The sequence below is a fragment of the Camelus bactrianus genome, chromosome 12 (assembly GCF_048773025.1).
Source record: "Camelus bactrianus isolate YW-2024 breed Bactrian camel chromosome 12, ASM4877302v1, whole genome shotgun sequence".
Classification (NCBI taxonomy): Eukaryota; Metazoa; Chordata; class Mammalia; order Artiodactyla; family Camelidae; genus Camelus; species Camelus bactrianus.
In genome coordinates this window covers 61953533-61969522 of record NC_133550.1, presented here as the reverse complement: position 1 = coordinate 61969522, position 15990 = coordinate 61953533, and the positions used below count along the sequence as shown (strand labels likewise).

Here is a 15990-nt window from a genome sequence, read left to right as displayed (position 1 = left end):
CCAACGCGAGCCTACACGAAGCACCAGAAACTCTTGAAGACGTCCCTCGATATATTTAATAGACTCCATAAAGGCAGTGTCTTCTGGAGTCATTTTCACTCTCCATGCTATCCGCTAGGACGAGGAACAACACTCACCCCCTCCACAAACCCCTTGGTCTGGTCTCCCTGGCCGTCCAGGGCGGTCGCCGTGGTAACGGCGTCTGGCGGACGCGTGGAGGCTGCGACGCTTCCATTGTTGTAGGAAGGGTGGAGGTGTTGGCTGCGCCTCGCGTTGCCTGGAGAACTGAAGGACTCACAGCAGCAAAATGAGTCTCTCCCCAAAGCCCCTCCTTCCTCCTCCCCGGCCACAAAACAAAGGGCGCCCCTTCCTGGTTGGGGGCAAAGGGTGTCGAGTGTCCCATCCAGAACTTTGCAGTGCCCCGTGAGGGACCCGAGGCGGAATCGGCCCCGAGTTCGTCGGATTCTGCAGATGTCTTCAGGTAAGACCAACGAATAGTGACCCCTCTCTGCTCTTCACGGTCTCACAGTGAGCCAGGGGCAGAGAACTACTCGAGAAATCAACTCCACATTTCCTAAAATCCTAACAGTGTGTATTATTGGTTCCATTTGATAAATGAAGAAACTCAGAGTCATCTGGGGGCTATTTACTTGGTGCCTGGTGAGTGCACTAGGTCATGCATCCAACGAGGGGTCAGTACCCATGGGTCTCTGGCTCCAAGTGCAGTTTTCTTCCAATTGCACCTCACTTCATTGGAAAGGGAAGAGAGTTCCATGTTCTGGAACCAAACCACATGGTCTAACACAGCACAGTCCAATGGAAACGTAATGTGGGCCAAATGTAATTTAGAATTTTCTGGTAGCCATTTTTTTAATTAAAAAAATCAGGTGATATTAATTTGAATATTTTACTTGACTCATATGTCCCAAATATGATAATTTCAACATACAGTCAATATTTTAAAATTTATTCTGCTTCAGTTTTTAAATTTTAATTCTTCAGTCACACCAGTCAGATTCCAAGGGCTCAATTGCCACACGTGGCTAGTGGCCACTGTGAGGCACAGGTCTAGACTTTTCCTGTCTTTCTACTCTTGTGCCCCTCAGCTTGGATGGTATATCTCCTCCCCATTTATCTAATTAATTCCTGCTCGTTCTTCAAATCTTTACCACTTTGACTAGGTCAGTACCCACTGTTACATTGTCTCATAGCACTGTGTCCCCCTCCCCTTGAAGCAGTGATCCATTGTAATTCATCATTATGTATGTAATTGATTATCACATGTCACCCCTACTAGACATAAGCTTCCTTAGGCCAGGGATCAAGTCTGGTTTAATTCACCATCCTGTCCCCAGTAGGGACACTTGATGGCTGTGTGAGGCACTCTGTAAATAGTCATTGAATGACAGAAGGTTGACCTGAACAAAAAGTCTGTCTGACTCCAAGGTCAGTATTGTTTTAACTTGTTTAACATGTTTAAGTTAAAACGTGTTAACTTTAAATCTCAGCTGCCAGAATATGTGCTCCATGAAGGCAAGACATTTCTTCCTCTTCCACTCATCTGCCGCTCGTCCACCGCACTGTGCTGGGCATGGGGTGGATATTCAGGGAAGTTAGTTTTCTCCCTCATCCTTTTTTCCTCCCCAAATAGTGACATAAAAACTTACCATGTTTCAGAGAATACTTAACCTAAAATGGTATGATGAAAAATTCAGAAGGGAACGGAGTATTTTAAACATTTCTCTTAAGAAGCAGAATATTCAATTCTGTCATTAGACATAAGTAATAATGTTAACCTAAAGCAAGAGGCTTCTTAGCAGGGTCCTCCTAAGCCTGGCTTTTCAGAAAACGTGTTGTAGTTTTCCAGTCATGCTGAGGGATGGGTGAGAGGAAAGTGAGAAGCGCTAAAACGCACCTGCCTCCTCTTTACTCTCTTCCCATTGCTTGTGCGGCTAAAAGCTAAGAGCAGGAGGGAGGAAGGAAATAGTACTGACCTGGGCGTGGGCCAGTCTTTCCTATGATCCACCTGACTTGCGACAGCCCAAAATGGAGAGCCTCTTTGAACTAGAAAGAAATGTGGTGAGTGAGTTAAAAATGGAATCAAAAATTGAGTGAGCCTGATTCCTAGGGAGTACTTTGCTTAATGGAGAAAGATGTAGAAGCAAATAATTCTAGTTCAGTATTGTAAGTGCTGGAATAGAGAGTTGAAAGCAGAATCCTGGGCTTCACAGAGAAGGGGTGGTACTGGAGTAAATCAAGGTTTTCCAAAAGATATGTCACCTAGGCTGAGCACTGAATCAAGGGAACAGCATGTACAAGGGCTTAGACGCACAAAGAGCATAGTGTGGCAGGGACCAGGAGGAAGTTCATGGGGCAGGTATATAGGATGCCTGGCTAGGGAGAAGAGGGCCGAGCAGAAGGCGTGAACCAAAGAAGAGGAAAGGAGACTGGCGAAAGGGCACTGCCTTGGTTAATTTTCCCACCAAACTCTACCTTTTCTCTCTCTTTCCACATGTATAAGCTTCTTGAAGGTAGATCTGATCTTTTACTTCATTATAACCAGGCTTATACCACCAGGCTCTGGACACGGAGGATCCACAGATGGTGGTGATGAACTCCCTTTGCCCAATAAGCAAAGACCCAGGAGAGTAGTCTGGCCAGATTATTCCAAATCCAGGAGGAAGAGTAGTGATGGGGCCAGTTTTCTAAGAGGGAGCAGAAAGCCTCAGGTAGATCAGGAACCTCATGCTGACTAGATGGACCCAGTATCATAGAATTACAGCATCTGAGAGCTGAAAAGGGTCTTAGGGACCTAATCCAAATCTCTGACTTTATTGGTGAGGCTCAGAGAAGCCAAGAGATTTGATTGGATTTCTAATTTGGAAACTGGCTTGCTGCATGGTTTGGAACCCCAGCCTTTTCAGCACTCTAGTCTCCTTATTTTTACAACTGGAATATTTAGGGGTTGAGGGGAGGGATCAGCAGATAGAAAGCAAAAAGTATATATGCCTCGAAGTCCTCAGTTAAGAATGAGCTTCTCAGACAAAAGCCTTTATTCCTTGTGTCACATGCACCATGTGCCTTGCCATTAGCCTTGCTTACAAGATGAGCATGGTTGTGCTTTCTAAGACGATTCTGTGCTATTTGTGATTTCCAGGAGGCTGGAAGAGAGCAAGATCATAGTGAGGAATGAGAGGCTCTTAAAAGTGGAAACTTACCATTTGTCAGTTTACAAGGAACTGGACAATGACTGATTTCAGGAAGATGGATGTCATCAATTTCACTGCCTTGCCAATGGTGCCAGTGGATGAGCACCTGGCTGTCTCACTCATTGCACAGAATGAAATGAAGGATGCCGTGAGGAAGGATCCACAGGACAGTCCACCGTGTATCCTTCCATGCTGCCATCCACAGTGGAGACCAAACAACCTGCTGCAGCGGTATAACCTGGGCTCGAGTCTATAACATGTACCCCTTACTAGCTCATCTCTCATATATTCATTAATCTTTTTCAATTACTTAAGTCCTACGTGTCCTCTAAAAGAATTTGAGCCTGCAAAGGATTGTTGAACTTGAGTTTGTTTTACTAAGATAAGCAAAAAAGCCCCAAAAGAAGAAGTACTGGAAATATTTGTTGAAAGAATGAGGAAGAAGAGGAAAAAAAGTTCTTTTTCTCCCCCATTGTTCTTTCCCTTCTGTCTTCCAAAGAATTATACTTACAGATAGCAACTCAGAAGTCATGTCCAGCCCTCTGCCCTCAAACAAGTTAGCCGAATACCAACTTTTTTTTTTCTTTCCTTTTCTTTTTTTTTTTTTTTCAAACTTTGACCTGCCAGCACTTCTACCTGGGCCCAGACTTTGCCCCTTCTGGTATCATCCAGGCTCTACCAACATCTTCCTTCTCTGGCTCTGCCTTCATTGATCCTTATCTCATTTCAGACCCTACACTGTATCCCAAGGTACCCACAGAATCCCATCATTGAAGGACCTTAGAGCCCATCCAGCAAATAAAGACATTCTCAGGTTATAAATAACCCTGTCTTTCCATTTTATATAGAGCTCAGTTACCTTTGAGTCATGCTCCTGCCAGTCAAAGTGCATGTGTCCCTCTGCATTCCCTCCCCTTCCACCCTCCCAGAGGCCCTTCTCAAGATGAGCACAAATCATGATCTGCTTCAGGGTCTCGCTTTCCTGGGCCTTTTTCTAACGTCCCCCCTTTTCTTCTTAATCCCACACGCCTCTCAACCTGGCTAACCCATTTCACTTCCTAAGATTTGTCATGTCCCTCCTTGGCATCTTTATTTGTCAAGTATCCTCCGATTTGTAAAAACACTTGAGGGTAATGGAAGTAAGAGTGAACCTTGCTTTACGTGAAGGCAGTGAGGAGTGGTAGGATTATTGGACTTTTACAAAGGATATATCCTAGACCAATTGAAGCTAAGACAGAAAGAAATGCAAAAGTAAAGAGGGCAACAAGAGGGGCCACTGAACTGAACAGAGATTTCAGGAGTGATAAACAAGGTCTAGATACCCTTGGATCCAGCTATCTGTCACCTGAAAAGTCTGTCTTAAAGGAAGAATCCAAAATATGGACACAGCTCTTTGTGCGACTCTGTACATCACAGCATTATAATTGCAAGAAAATTATACACAACTTAAATATTCAATAGCCAAGGAACAGTTAAGTCTGTTAAGATACGTTGTCTAAGTGGATTTGTATACTGCCATTTAAAATATTATGAAGATTATTTAGCCTTTTGGAAAATGATCATAATAATGAGTGGGAGAGAAGTCAGAGTAGTAATAGAGGCATACACTAAGGTGGTAATTATGTAAAAAAGGATATATGTAATAATACTAGAAGAAAATCTCCCCAAAACCTAACAGAAGTTGTTAGGGTGGTAGCATAATGGAAGATTTTTATGTTTTCCAAGGTATTTACGATATGATTAATTTTTGCTTATCATTTATAAAGGAACTCATTTGAAACAAGATAAAAGAAGTATGAATGTTTGCAAGGAAAATAAATGGAAAAATAAAACAACAACAACAACAAAAATAATTAAGTGGAGACACAGCACAAAAAGGGAGTGAGCCACCGCCTTGCCAGGCTAGCCCCACCCTGTTCTGTTTGTGTGTAATCATTACCCAGAGTTTCCTTAACGGACTTACCCCCCAGCGTGCCTTATTGGCTCCATACAGCAGGTGAACCAGACGATTGCCGAAATAGATCTGAGTCCCAACCCGCTGGTGCACAGCCTGGTGAGTTGTGAGTGCTGAGGCAAGGCTTCCAGGAAGGAAGGAAAGGCCCAGGGGGCTCCTCTATTTGAAAGCACATGTGCACCATAGAAATCTCAAAGATACATATTTTTTAAATTAACCAACTTTATTTTTGAGAGCAGTTCTAGGTTCTTAGCAAAATTGAGCTGAAGTACAGAGTTCCCACAAACTCCTGTCCCCACACAAGCACAACCTCCTCATCACCGAAGTGGTACATTTATTACAATTGATGCACCTAAACTGACACATCACTATCCCCCACAGCCCGTGTTTACATTAGGGTTCTCTCTGTGCTGTACGTTCTGTGAGTTTGGACAACGTGTAATGACGTGTATCCACCTTTGTAGTCGTGTAGGAACACTAGCGTGAGTCATCTGCAATGTCTGTTTGGCTGTCTTGGGCTTTGGCTACAGTGCATTTGATTTTTAACTGCACTTAGGAAATCTGAGGCATAAATCTAGAAATCTCCGAGATATACAGGTTTGAAATGACAGCAACATAAGTCAACCAACCAACAAGTCACAACAAGGACCTGCCCCTCACTGGTTACAAGTGTATTGTTGAGAGGGCCAGTTCCACACTGCTCAGGCCGGACAGGCCCTTAACGGCTTGGTGAGTTGACCTGCCTCACTCCAACACATGGTGGCTAGGAGGAGGAGGGTTATGATGTTGGAGATTTACTCTTTGGGGGATCCTGTGTGCTGCAGGCAAGCTTGCTCTCTAACCTGCAGGTTTTTCATCTACACTGGAGGCCACTCATTGGCAATCTGTGGGCCACATCTGGGCTTCTCATGAGTTTTGTTTGCTCCCTTTGGACCGAGCAGTCCTGGCTGCGTCTGCACTTCCACGTGGCCATCATCAGCTGGTGCAGAAGAGCAGGGGCTCCCTTTATCAGAGTACGACATCTCCAGGTCGCCAGAGTCCCCACCACTCCCTACTGTTCCTCATACGGAGGCAAAGTGTTAGTTGCCACATCGCCTTACACTTGGCCTGCTTCACTCATTTACATTACTTTTTTTTTTTTCCATTTACATTACTATCCATGGTTCCAAACACAGTGAGACTCAGACTAGATGAAAACCCAAGTCATTGCTGGCAGTGCAGGTCTATAGACTGGGAGGAACTTCTCTGTGGGTCCTCTCCTAGCCTGGTCTTCAGGGCCTGTGCTCTCCTGGCCCTTCTTTCTCATCCCTTCTCTACTTCCTTGGTCTGTCTTAGCCCTGCTTCTTCACTTCCTGCTGTTCAACTCACCAAACCCCCCTCATCCCTCACCACCTGGCATCTTGCTCTCCACCAACTTCCTTGGCCCCCAGCATCCTGACCTGGTGATTTGCTCCACAATTTTTAGCTTCACCCTCATCCCAGCTTTTCTAGTACTGACTTTTGGGATCAGTTGAGCTCGTGAGTCATTTTCTTTTCTTTTTAAAAATTTAAAGAGCAAAGCAATGCATGCTTATTCTGGAGTATTCAAACCATCTACAAGTATATAAGTAAACAGTGAAAGTCACTTTTCCTCCAGCCCTAGTTCCCTCCCTAGAAGTAACCATTGCTAACTATGTGGTGGGTATCCTTCTAGAACTTTCTAAACTATATTTAGAGACATACAACATGTACATTTAGGATTGTTTTCTTTTTTCTTTTCTTTTTTTTTTTTAATTGGAGGTACTGGGGATTGAACCCAGCATCCATTCAGAGTCAGGATGGGGCTCACGTGACCTGGGGGAAGGGACCCTTTGCCTGTCCTTCCTGCTCCCCTGCCCATGCAGCTGGTCAGGTCTGGCAGAAGCTGACTGCCTGCTGCCACCAGAGCATCCCTGGGCTCCCCTACCCAACCTCTGTTGGCCACAGCGTGTCTGCCATTTATACATCAGAAGCACGCTGATTTGGCTCTCCGAATAGACTGTAAATTCCTTGAGGGCGAGGACACAGAATCATACTTCATTAACTTTGTAATACAGGCTCAGTGCTGGGCTCACGGTTGATAATCAGTGCAACTTGTTGGGTCACTGACATTCATTTTCCTTTCCTTTTTAGGAGAAGTGGGGGAGGAGGAATCAGATCAAGAGAAATCTCTTGAGAGGTCAAGGGTATGATGGTTAATAATAATAACCGTTACCCTTTATTGAGCAGCTCCTATCTGATAGACTCTCTACTGGTGTTTTAAAACACATTCAATTCTTTCTTTTTTCCCAATTATAAGCTATGTTTATTTTCTCGAGAGTCATAACATGACAAAACATTTCACATTTATGTAGCACCTTAAAATTTTCTGAACAGTTTTGTATCTGAGCTCTCTTTATCCACATCATAGCCACCTTTTGAGGTAGGTAGTTCAGACACTATTATCTGTTTTAAATGACTTGTCTAAGGTGTCTGGAGATTATTAATGGTTTTACTAATGCTAGAAACCAGCTATCTCTTTTTTTGTATGTATATATATATATATATATATGTTTATATTGAAGTATAATCAGTTTACAGTCACATTAAATTCCTTATATCTGATCCTTATAAGAGCACTGGAAGGTAGGTATTATTATCCCCTTTTACAGAGATTAAACAAAAGCTTATAACCTATGGAGCCATGATTGGAACCCCATTCCAAATCCTTTCCTCCTCAGAGGTGTAGACAGGAGGAGGGACAGCCTGGGAGAAGGTGGGTAGGAGACCTGTTAGTGGTGACACTCAGGGAGATGGGGTCAGTGACACTGATGGCCACCAAGGCCCTACCAGCTAGTGAGGAGACAGCAAGGCACTGCCGCAAGCTTTGCTCCAGGCATTTTACACATCAGCAGGAGAAATGGCCCAATCCCTGACCCCTGCCTTCCTCTGAGATTTGCTGTAATCCCTAATCCCCCATTTCTTTTTGGTTTTTGAAGGCAATTGAGAAATTTGAGTTGGAGAAGAAGGCTTTAAGAGAGAAAAGTCACGGCGGCTCGGGAGACAGAGGCAAAACTCCTTTCTCATCACCTTGATGGTGTTTTTGTGGGGTTTGGTTTTTTTAGTCTCTAAAATACAATTGAGTTGGAATCTGGAGTTTCAGATGAGGATATTTTTGTCTTCTTATGAAAGAACCTTAAATCTGACCTCTTGGCATTGGGCAAGGAAGGGAGGGGAGACAATACCGTTTCAAGACGACCTGCTATGGGATACTTTGCACCAGGTGCTTTCTTACATATCCCCTTGTAAAAGCTTCAGTATCCCCCCTACCTGTGAGGCAGGTACCACTGAATATATTTTATAGATGCGAGAACAGGCTTGAGGGTAAGGGGACAACTTGCTGAAAGCCACACAGCATGTCTGTGGCAGGTCCTGGATTTGCCCCAGCCTGATTTCAAAGTCCGTGTTTTGTCTACTCCTCCTGACCGCTTCTCTGGCTCAAGTGGTCTAATCGAATAAGGAGGGGATTCGTAGAAAGTCAGCAACGCAGGTGGAATCTAGGGAGACTAATAGTGTGCGTGTCATCTGGCTGCTCGGGTTGAGTGCAAAATCACAGGTATAATTACCACACAGCAGTGGACAGACCCTGTGGTTACTCACATCCTATTTCTCTGCTTTCCTCCTATAGAAAAGAGTCAAAGAAAATCAGAGTATATTTGCAAAGGCTCAGAATCCAGGAATGTCAAATCTTTCATTATCAAAAGGGTAAGGGATCTATTGCTGAGTCTGTTTCTCACCGGTTTCTGCTGGGCATGAAGTAGATTTTATTCCCAGGGAGGGATACTTGGCAAGCGGATAGTGATTATGCAGGAAAATGGCAGAGTTCCCTTTTCAAAGAATCTTAAAGTATCTTGCTGTTAGAATTTCTCATAACAGCCTGGAAAAGGTAGAATGAGTGTTCCAGAAGTCATTTGTCTGTTTATTTTCAGAACTTAGAAGATGTCTCCCCTTAGAAACAGTGAGCTCAGATTCAGTTCACACAGAACCACTGTGCTGCACAGCTCCAAGGGGCCCTCTCCCACAGCAGTGCTAGTTCTGTGGTCACTACAGGCCCCTCAGGGAGCTGACTCAGAGGACCTGTCCAGCATCACGCAGCCTGTTGGCGGCAGAGCCCTGCTTCCTGCTCAGATTCTCGTACCTGTGGCCAGACTCTCTCTGCTGTCTGTCTAGCAGCAGTCTGGCCCTGCCTCACCACCACCCCAGTTAAGATTCTCCTAAGCTTGCTCTTTAAACTACCCAGGTCATGTGTATTCACCCTGTAAATGTAGGAGAATATGTCATCGTTTTTCACCTTTTAGCCTAGGAAATTTCCACACAGCATAAAGCCTGATAGTTGATGGTCTGCCCTGAAATTGTCATACTACCTGTGATGGTGGCCGAGAAAATTTAAGTGTCCTGAGCTGACACCTGATCTCCGGTTGTCTGATCCACAGTCAAAGCAGTTACTCACTGAGCTCTTCCATTGTCAATGCCGTAGCCCACTTAGAGAGTAACTCGGTCCCTCAGAGTGTTTCAGTAGGTGCCTTTGAGTGGCGATAATTGGTTTCCTTTTTCTACTTTTCTGTATTTTTACATTTTTATAGTCATTTTATTTTTATTCTAAAAATCCATTTTATGATCTATATTAGGAACAATAGGGATAATCCTATCCTTTGATCTAATATTGCCATTTTGAGAAATTCATTCTAAATAAATAACCTTAAATGAGGGAACCATATGCTCCAAGTTATAAATAGGTAATGTTGATTGGAAGTAATCAATGAGTAGTTAAATTATAGCACATCTTCTTAACAAGATACATTATTTTGAATGATAAATTTGAAGACAGTATAGCAATGTGAAAAATCTGAAGTTAAGTTAATGAAGCAGGACAAAAAATGTGTGCATGCATATGTATATTATAAAATGGTTGGAGTACGTATTTGTATACATGTGTTCAAAGCCTGAAAGGGGAAGCAGAAATAATGTAAATAGGTGTTTGGTAAGGGGTGCTGGGATCCTGAATGTACCCTCATTTTTTTTCAATGTTCTATAAGGTTGTAATATTGTATTATCTTCATGATAAAAATGGGAAGCTATCCTATTGTTTTATACTGTCAAATGAGGAAGACCATTTTCATATTCTTTTTTGCTTCAGAAAACAGCAGATAAAAATCTGCTGGCAGAGCTGTACCGGTATCCACAGTTTGACAGCTCTAGGCCAAACAGTCTTCCGAACGGGGTAGACTTCTGTGACATGGTGGGCAATGTGATCCGGGCAGAGAAAAACACTCTCAGTGGCAAGGTAAGGAAAGCAGGCAGAGCTCACCTCTGATGTCCAGCCAACTTCATGACCACCCATGCAGCAGGCACAGCTGTCCCAGGTTTACACCCCAGGAAACCGAGAGTCAGGGCAATTAAGTTGCTGAGAGCCACGTGGTTTGCAAGTGACTGAGCTGAGCTTAGACCCCAGGCCCATGTTCTCTGTAAAACCTAGACCCTTTCTTTTAGAGCTCTGGTCTCCTGGCTGTTCTGATCATGTGTCCTGTTAGCACAGAATTTGGAGTGCACACCCTCATGATGCTTGTGTCTTATAAATGATATACATGTTCTGTTGTCAGTCACTGTGTTGTATATTGGTGAATTTAATTTTTTTTTTCTTAAAGAGACATTAGTTAGAATATTTTCTTCCTATGCCCCATGGTACCCCATGGGGTGAGTTATCCACCTGGAGAGTAGCGCACACTGGGTTCCAAAACAAGGAAGGGAAAAAGGAAGGAAAGAAGTGAGGGAGAGGGAGGGAGGGAGGGAGAGTGGATTCTAAGGCTCAGAAGAACCTGTGCGTATGTGAGACAACGGTGGCCACTCAGAAGCTGGGGGATGTTTGTGAGGGGGTGTGGAGAGAGGAGGATGTGCCTCATCAGCTCCATTTCCCAGATGAGGAAACTGAGCACAGCCGGGTGCAATAACATTGTTCAGGGTCACGCAGCTAATAAATGAGAAAGCTGAATTAGAATCCAGGCAATGTGGTAACACAAGTCTGCTGTTCACCTGCCTGACCTTACTGCCTCTCTAAGGAAATATGAGGAAAGGTGAAAAAAACAAAACCAAGAGCAGGGCTCAGAGAGCTTCTTGTTAACAAGGGTCACTTGCTTATCGATGCACCGTGCCTTCAGTGTCTATAGGCTTGAAGGGAGCGCCAAGGAATCTTTCCTTTTGCATCTAGGATGAGAGCAAGAGAGGTCTCTGCTCTTCCTAGTGGTGGGAGGAGAGGCAGCCTGTGCGGTGTCTCTGGGGCCAGGCTGCCTGCTTTTGAGCCTCCCGGGCTGTGTAAACTTAGGCAAGAATCCTAACCTTTCGATCCTCACTCCCCTCTCTTATAAACTGGGAATAAGAGTTTCATCTTGCAGCACCTATCACATAGATGGTGAAAAATAAAGTGAGATAAGGAATGAACAGCTTAGCCCAGTGCCAGATACGTGGCAAGCATTCAACAAATGTTACATATTACATAGTAGCTTTGGAGTTCGGACAACGTACAAGACTCAGGTGTAGGGCAATGAAGCCTGAGTTTTCTGCCTCTCTGAGTTCACTGATAATTCTATTCTAATTTGAGAATTCCGTATGCTTACTACTAACTCAGCAGAATTTCATGGTCCAGTGATTTGGCATTTGTATAATATCTCTGTTTGTTGATGTTGATTATTATTGGTTGAATGTAGGTGAGAGCCTGGAGCAGCTGCCGAGAGCTATGGGTTCTGACCCTGGCTCTGCCACTTGCTGGCTCTATTATTTTGGGCAAGTGACTTCAGCAGTTTAGTCCTCGGTTTCCTCATCTGTGAAGTGGAGATAATAACATACACCTTGCATGATTATTGTAGGAGTTAAATGAGAATATGTAAAAATACCTGGCAAGGTAAATAGTCAGCAGTCACTAAAAGGTTAGGTGTTTTTCTTTAAGTTGACTCCAAAGTATGTTGACACCTAAGATGTCTGGTGGGGAGGGTGTGTGATTGGTAACAATAACAAGCCATGGAACATGAGGAAGGGCAGATTTTGAGTGGAGATGATTATGAATCTGGCTGTGGCTCCAGGTAAATTTAAAAAAAAAAAACAATAACAATAGCAATAATAATGTGAATTTTGTTTCTTTTCAAGTCTTTCTGTTCAGGTAGAGAATTAGAGAAGTTTCTCTCTTCTCCTTCTGTAAGAGCCCTGTGGTTGGATAGCTTCTGGTGGATCTTTCATGAGAGGTACCAGGTAAATGCAAATCTGACTGCTTCTCTCCCTTACTTAAGTTATGTTTCTGTGGAGCAAATCTCAGCCTCTTGAACATGGGCTATAAGCCCCTCTAATTCCAGGGACCACCCTGGCAGCACCCATCCCTATCCAGGCCTCGTCCATACTCCTGTGCTATATCCATTGCACAATGTCCTGCAGCTCCCCTGAGCTTTAGGAACCGGTCCATGTCACGTGGTTGGTCAAGGGCAGGGCCAAGAGTAAAGTCAGGACCTCCTGGCCCAGAGTTAGGGTGCTTTCCTCAGCACTCTCCCTCTCTGTGCATGTTTTATAGATCCTATAAAACAAATTAGTGTATTACTTCATAAATAATATGAGGTTAGATACCTTAAGAATAAGATTCCTAAAAATGAGAGAAATACTTAAGATTCTCAGGCCTTGGCTGTTTCAACAAGGGGCCCTAGTAATTCCTTCTCCGTTTTTATTCCTGGTAGCCAAAGAAGGACATCCAGAGTGAGCTGTTTGACCGGATAGCCCAACACTATGCCTTTCTTCTGTTTCATGAATCCAGGTCCCACTATGAGGAGGCTCTCTTAAAAGTAAGTATCAACCATTGTTTAGAAAAAGAATCACATTAGATGGCTATTCACTTCTAGTGCCAGTTTAATGCCCTAAACATTCTTTCCATAAGGGAGTAATTAGTAATTAGTAAATATCTTCATACACTGACTTGTAATGCAGCAGTTACAAAAATAAGGTAGGTCTGATTGGGAAGATGTAATGATATATTTTAAGTGAAAAACAAAGCGATTTATACAACTCTATGTTAGAAAAATTGTATATATATACATATACGTATATGTATGTGTGCCTATGAATAGAAAAGGAAGTCTGGAAAAATATTTACCAAACTCGTAGCAGTGCTTATCTCCAGGGAATGAAGTTATAAGAGACTTCCTTTTCTATTTTATTTATTTCTGTAGTATTTAAATACGCATATTATTTTAAAATTTAAAATATGAATATGGATATATACTTTTTAGTGTGTGTGTATGTATATATGTACTAAAAGGATTGCTAGAAGAAAATATAAGTGAATACATGGTTTGGAGGTGGAGGAAGACTTTCTAAATATGACCCCAAGGAGTTAACCATAAAGGAAAAGACTGATTTAACTATATAAATTATTTAAATTATTACAGTCAAAGTTACAAGGCAAATGAGAAACTATGCAAAAATACTGGTAGCGTATATACCACACAACATAAAAAAGTCTTACAAATCAGTAAGAAAAAATGGACCAATGGACAGAGTACATAAACCAGAAATCTACCGGGTAAGAAATACAAATGGGAAAAAAAGTTCACCTTTAACTAGTCAAAAATACAAATTAAGTCAATTAATACCCCTTTTCATTTGATACCCTTAATCATTTGATACCCTTTTTCCCTGCTAGATTGCATAGATTAAAAGAAGCGTAATTGCCAGGGTTGCAAAGGATATAGGGCAATGGCACTCGGACAGTATGAGTGGGAAGTGAGTTGATGCAGATATGCTGAAAGGCACTTTACTAGTTAAGTGTCTACTTAACTAGTCACTTAGGCTTTCTGTGTCTCCGTTTCATCATCTATAAAATGGGGGTAATAATACCTCTCACACTGAGTTATCCTAAGGATTAAATGAGATGATATTTGTAAGGCATCTGACAAATGACCCAGCACATGATAAGCTCCCAATATATAATAGCTGCTCTAATTACTATTATTATCTCATCTTCTTAGAAGTCAAAATCTAATGTATAGTAAAAGCTGCTTTCGCTCATGCATTCAACAAATTTTTGACTGCCTCATATGTGCCAGACACTGAGCTAGCTTAAAAAATAAATAAAATTATTCTGCGTAATTTGTTACGCAAAGTCTTAGAAACAAGACAGAATCCACCGATGGGACATGTTTAAGTTTTGATATGGCCACTCAGCACAAGATTATGAAGGTCACTATTGGAAAAAAAAAATCCCAGAGAGCTTATGGTAACCTGGAAAAGTGTTTATGTTATAATATTAAATGAATAAAGCCACATATGGATGTATAATTTGAGCTTAACCATAGTGAAAAAGCAACAACAGTACCACCTGTGCACAGAAGAGAAAAAAACAGTAAGTAGGACTTACTGTTACCTCTGGGAGACAGCAAGATGGGTCTGGCAAATGTTCCTTATCATCTTCTGAGCTACTCTTTGGCCAGGTTGCAGAAGGGGTTGAGCCACAGACTACATGCAGAGAGCTGGGGGAGGGGGAGGATGCTGGCCAGCATAGCACAGTGTTTGAGGAGTGGTCTCCAGGTAGGGTAAGGAGTCCCCTGAGATGTGGGGCAGCTGCAGGTGGAAATTGCTCCCCTCGTGAACAGGAAGGATGCGTGGCATCGGGTAGAGTTTTATCACAGATACTTTCTGAAGTCAGGGGCTCTGTTCTGGGTGTGGAAACGTCCAGAATGTTGCCTGAGCTCTGCTTGTCCCCTAGAGGTTGCCATCACTTCTGAGTAAAGCCCTGTACACCAGCTTCTGCTGCTGCTTCCCTCAGTCCTGGTTCAACACGCACAAATTCAAGTCTGACATCTGTAACACAATGAGCCTGTGGATCTCAGGTAAGAGGAGGCTGCTTTCTCCTGGGGAAAGCAACTCCAGAAACACGTCTTTCCCCAGAGCCTGGGTGTGTACCTGTTGCCGTCTCACCCCTTCACTGAGGCAGTTGTCCTTTTCTCTCCTTGGCAGTAAAGAAAGTAAAGTGTGTGGTTGGAGCCCAAGAAGTGCCAATTTTCCTGCTTCCTCAAACATTTGAGCCATCCCTAGTCCCCTTTTGTGCCCGGCGGCATCTGCAGGGAGCAGGTTTCAGTGCTGTAGGTAATCCCACACTTCCATCCCCGGTGCGACCCCAAGTGGCGCAACTGTAGTCCCCCTCTCCCTCCAGCACACACAGTGCCAGTTTGATGTTTGCTTTTCAGTCTCCTTCCCCACTTTCCCCATCTCGAGCTAAACATTTTTTAAGGTCATTAAAAGCAATATTTACTGAGAGGTACCTGTGTACGAGGTACTGTGCTAAGTAAGCACTTTTCACATTCCCCACTGTGCTGAGGGTCTCCAAGATCACTCCCACATTAGGGGATTTGGTAGAACTCACAGGGCTCAGCTTATAGTTGAGTTTATGGCCAAGATTTGTTGTGATGTAGTAAGGAGACAGCCTTTACCACATAAGGGGAAAGATAGGCAGTGTTTGGAGGATTCCTTGTGGTCTCTCCCTCCCGTGAGGGGTTATGCAGAGCCCCCTCCTGCTCTGCGGTGAACACGTAACAACATTGTGTGATGTTTGTGCCCAGAAGCCCATTAGAGAAACAGCACCCAAGGTTTTTACTGGGGGCTGGTCATGTAGACCTTTCTGTCTGTCATGTTCCAAAATGCCAGGAAAGCGAGTGATCAGCATAAACTACATTGTTTTATAAACAGTCTTGGCACAGTGAGCCACTTTTGTCAGCTAGAGAAAAAAATTTCCCCCAGCTT

At 43.3% G+C, this 15990-nt stretch overlaps 1 protein-coding gene across 2 annotated transcripts in view; it reads left to right on the top strand.

Moving 5' to 3' along the window:
• Nucleotides 1–50: 50 nt before the first annotated feature.
• Nucleotides 51–15990, top strand: part of FAM227A (family with sequence similarity 227 member A) — a 56491-nt gene continuing 40551 nt past the window's right edge. The window contains exons 1-9 of one of the 2 annotated variants that reach the window (XM_010960413.3): nucleotides 51–481; nucleotides 3158–3388; nucleotides 5180–5262; nucleotides 8160–8229; nucleotides 8849–8925; nucleotides 10358–10504; nucleotides 12358–12459; nucleotides 12933–13037; nucleotides 14957–15080. In XM_010960413.3, coding sequence (XP_010958715.2) covers nucleotides 3247–3388; nucleotides 5180–5262; nucleotides 8160–8229; nucleotides 8849–8925; nucleotides 10358–10504; nucleotides 12358–12459; nucleotides 12933–13037; nucleotides 14957–15080 — 850 coding nt within the window. In that variant the 5' untranslated portion in view covers nucleotides 51–481; nucleotides 3158–3246. The remainder of the gene's footprint in view (nucleotides 482–3157; nucleotides 3389–5179; nucleotides 5263–8159; nucleotides 8230–8848; nucleotides 8926–10357; nucleotides 10505–12357; nucleotides 12460–12932; nucleotides 13038–14956; nucleotides 15081–15990) is intronic. The other variant, XM_074375560.1, reaches the window with a different exon arrangement.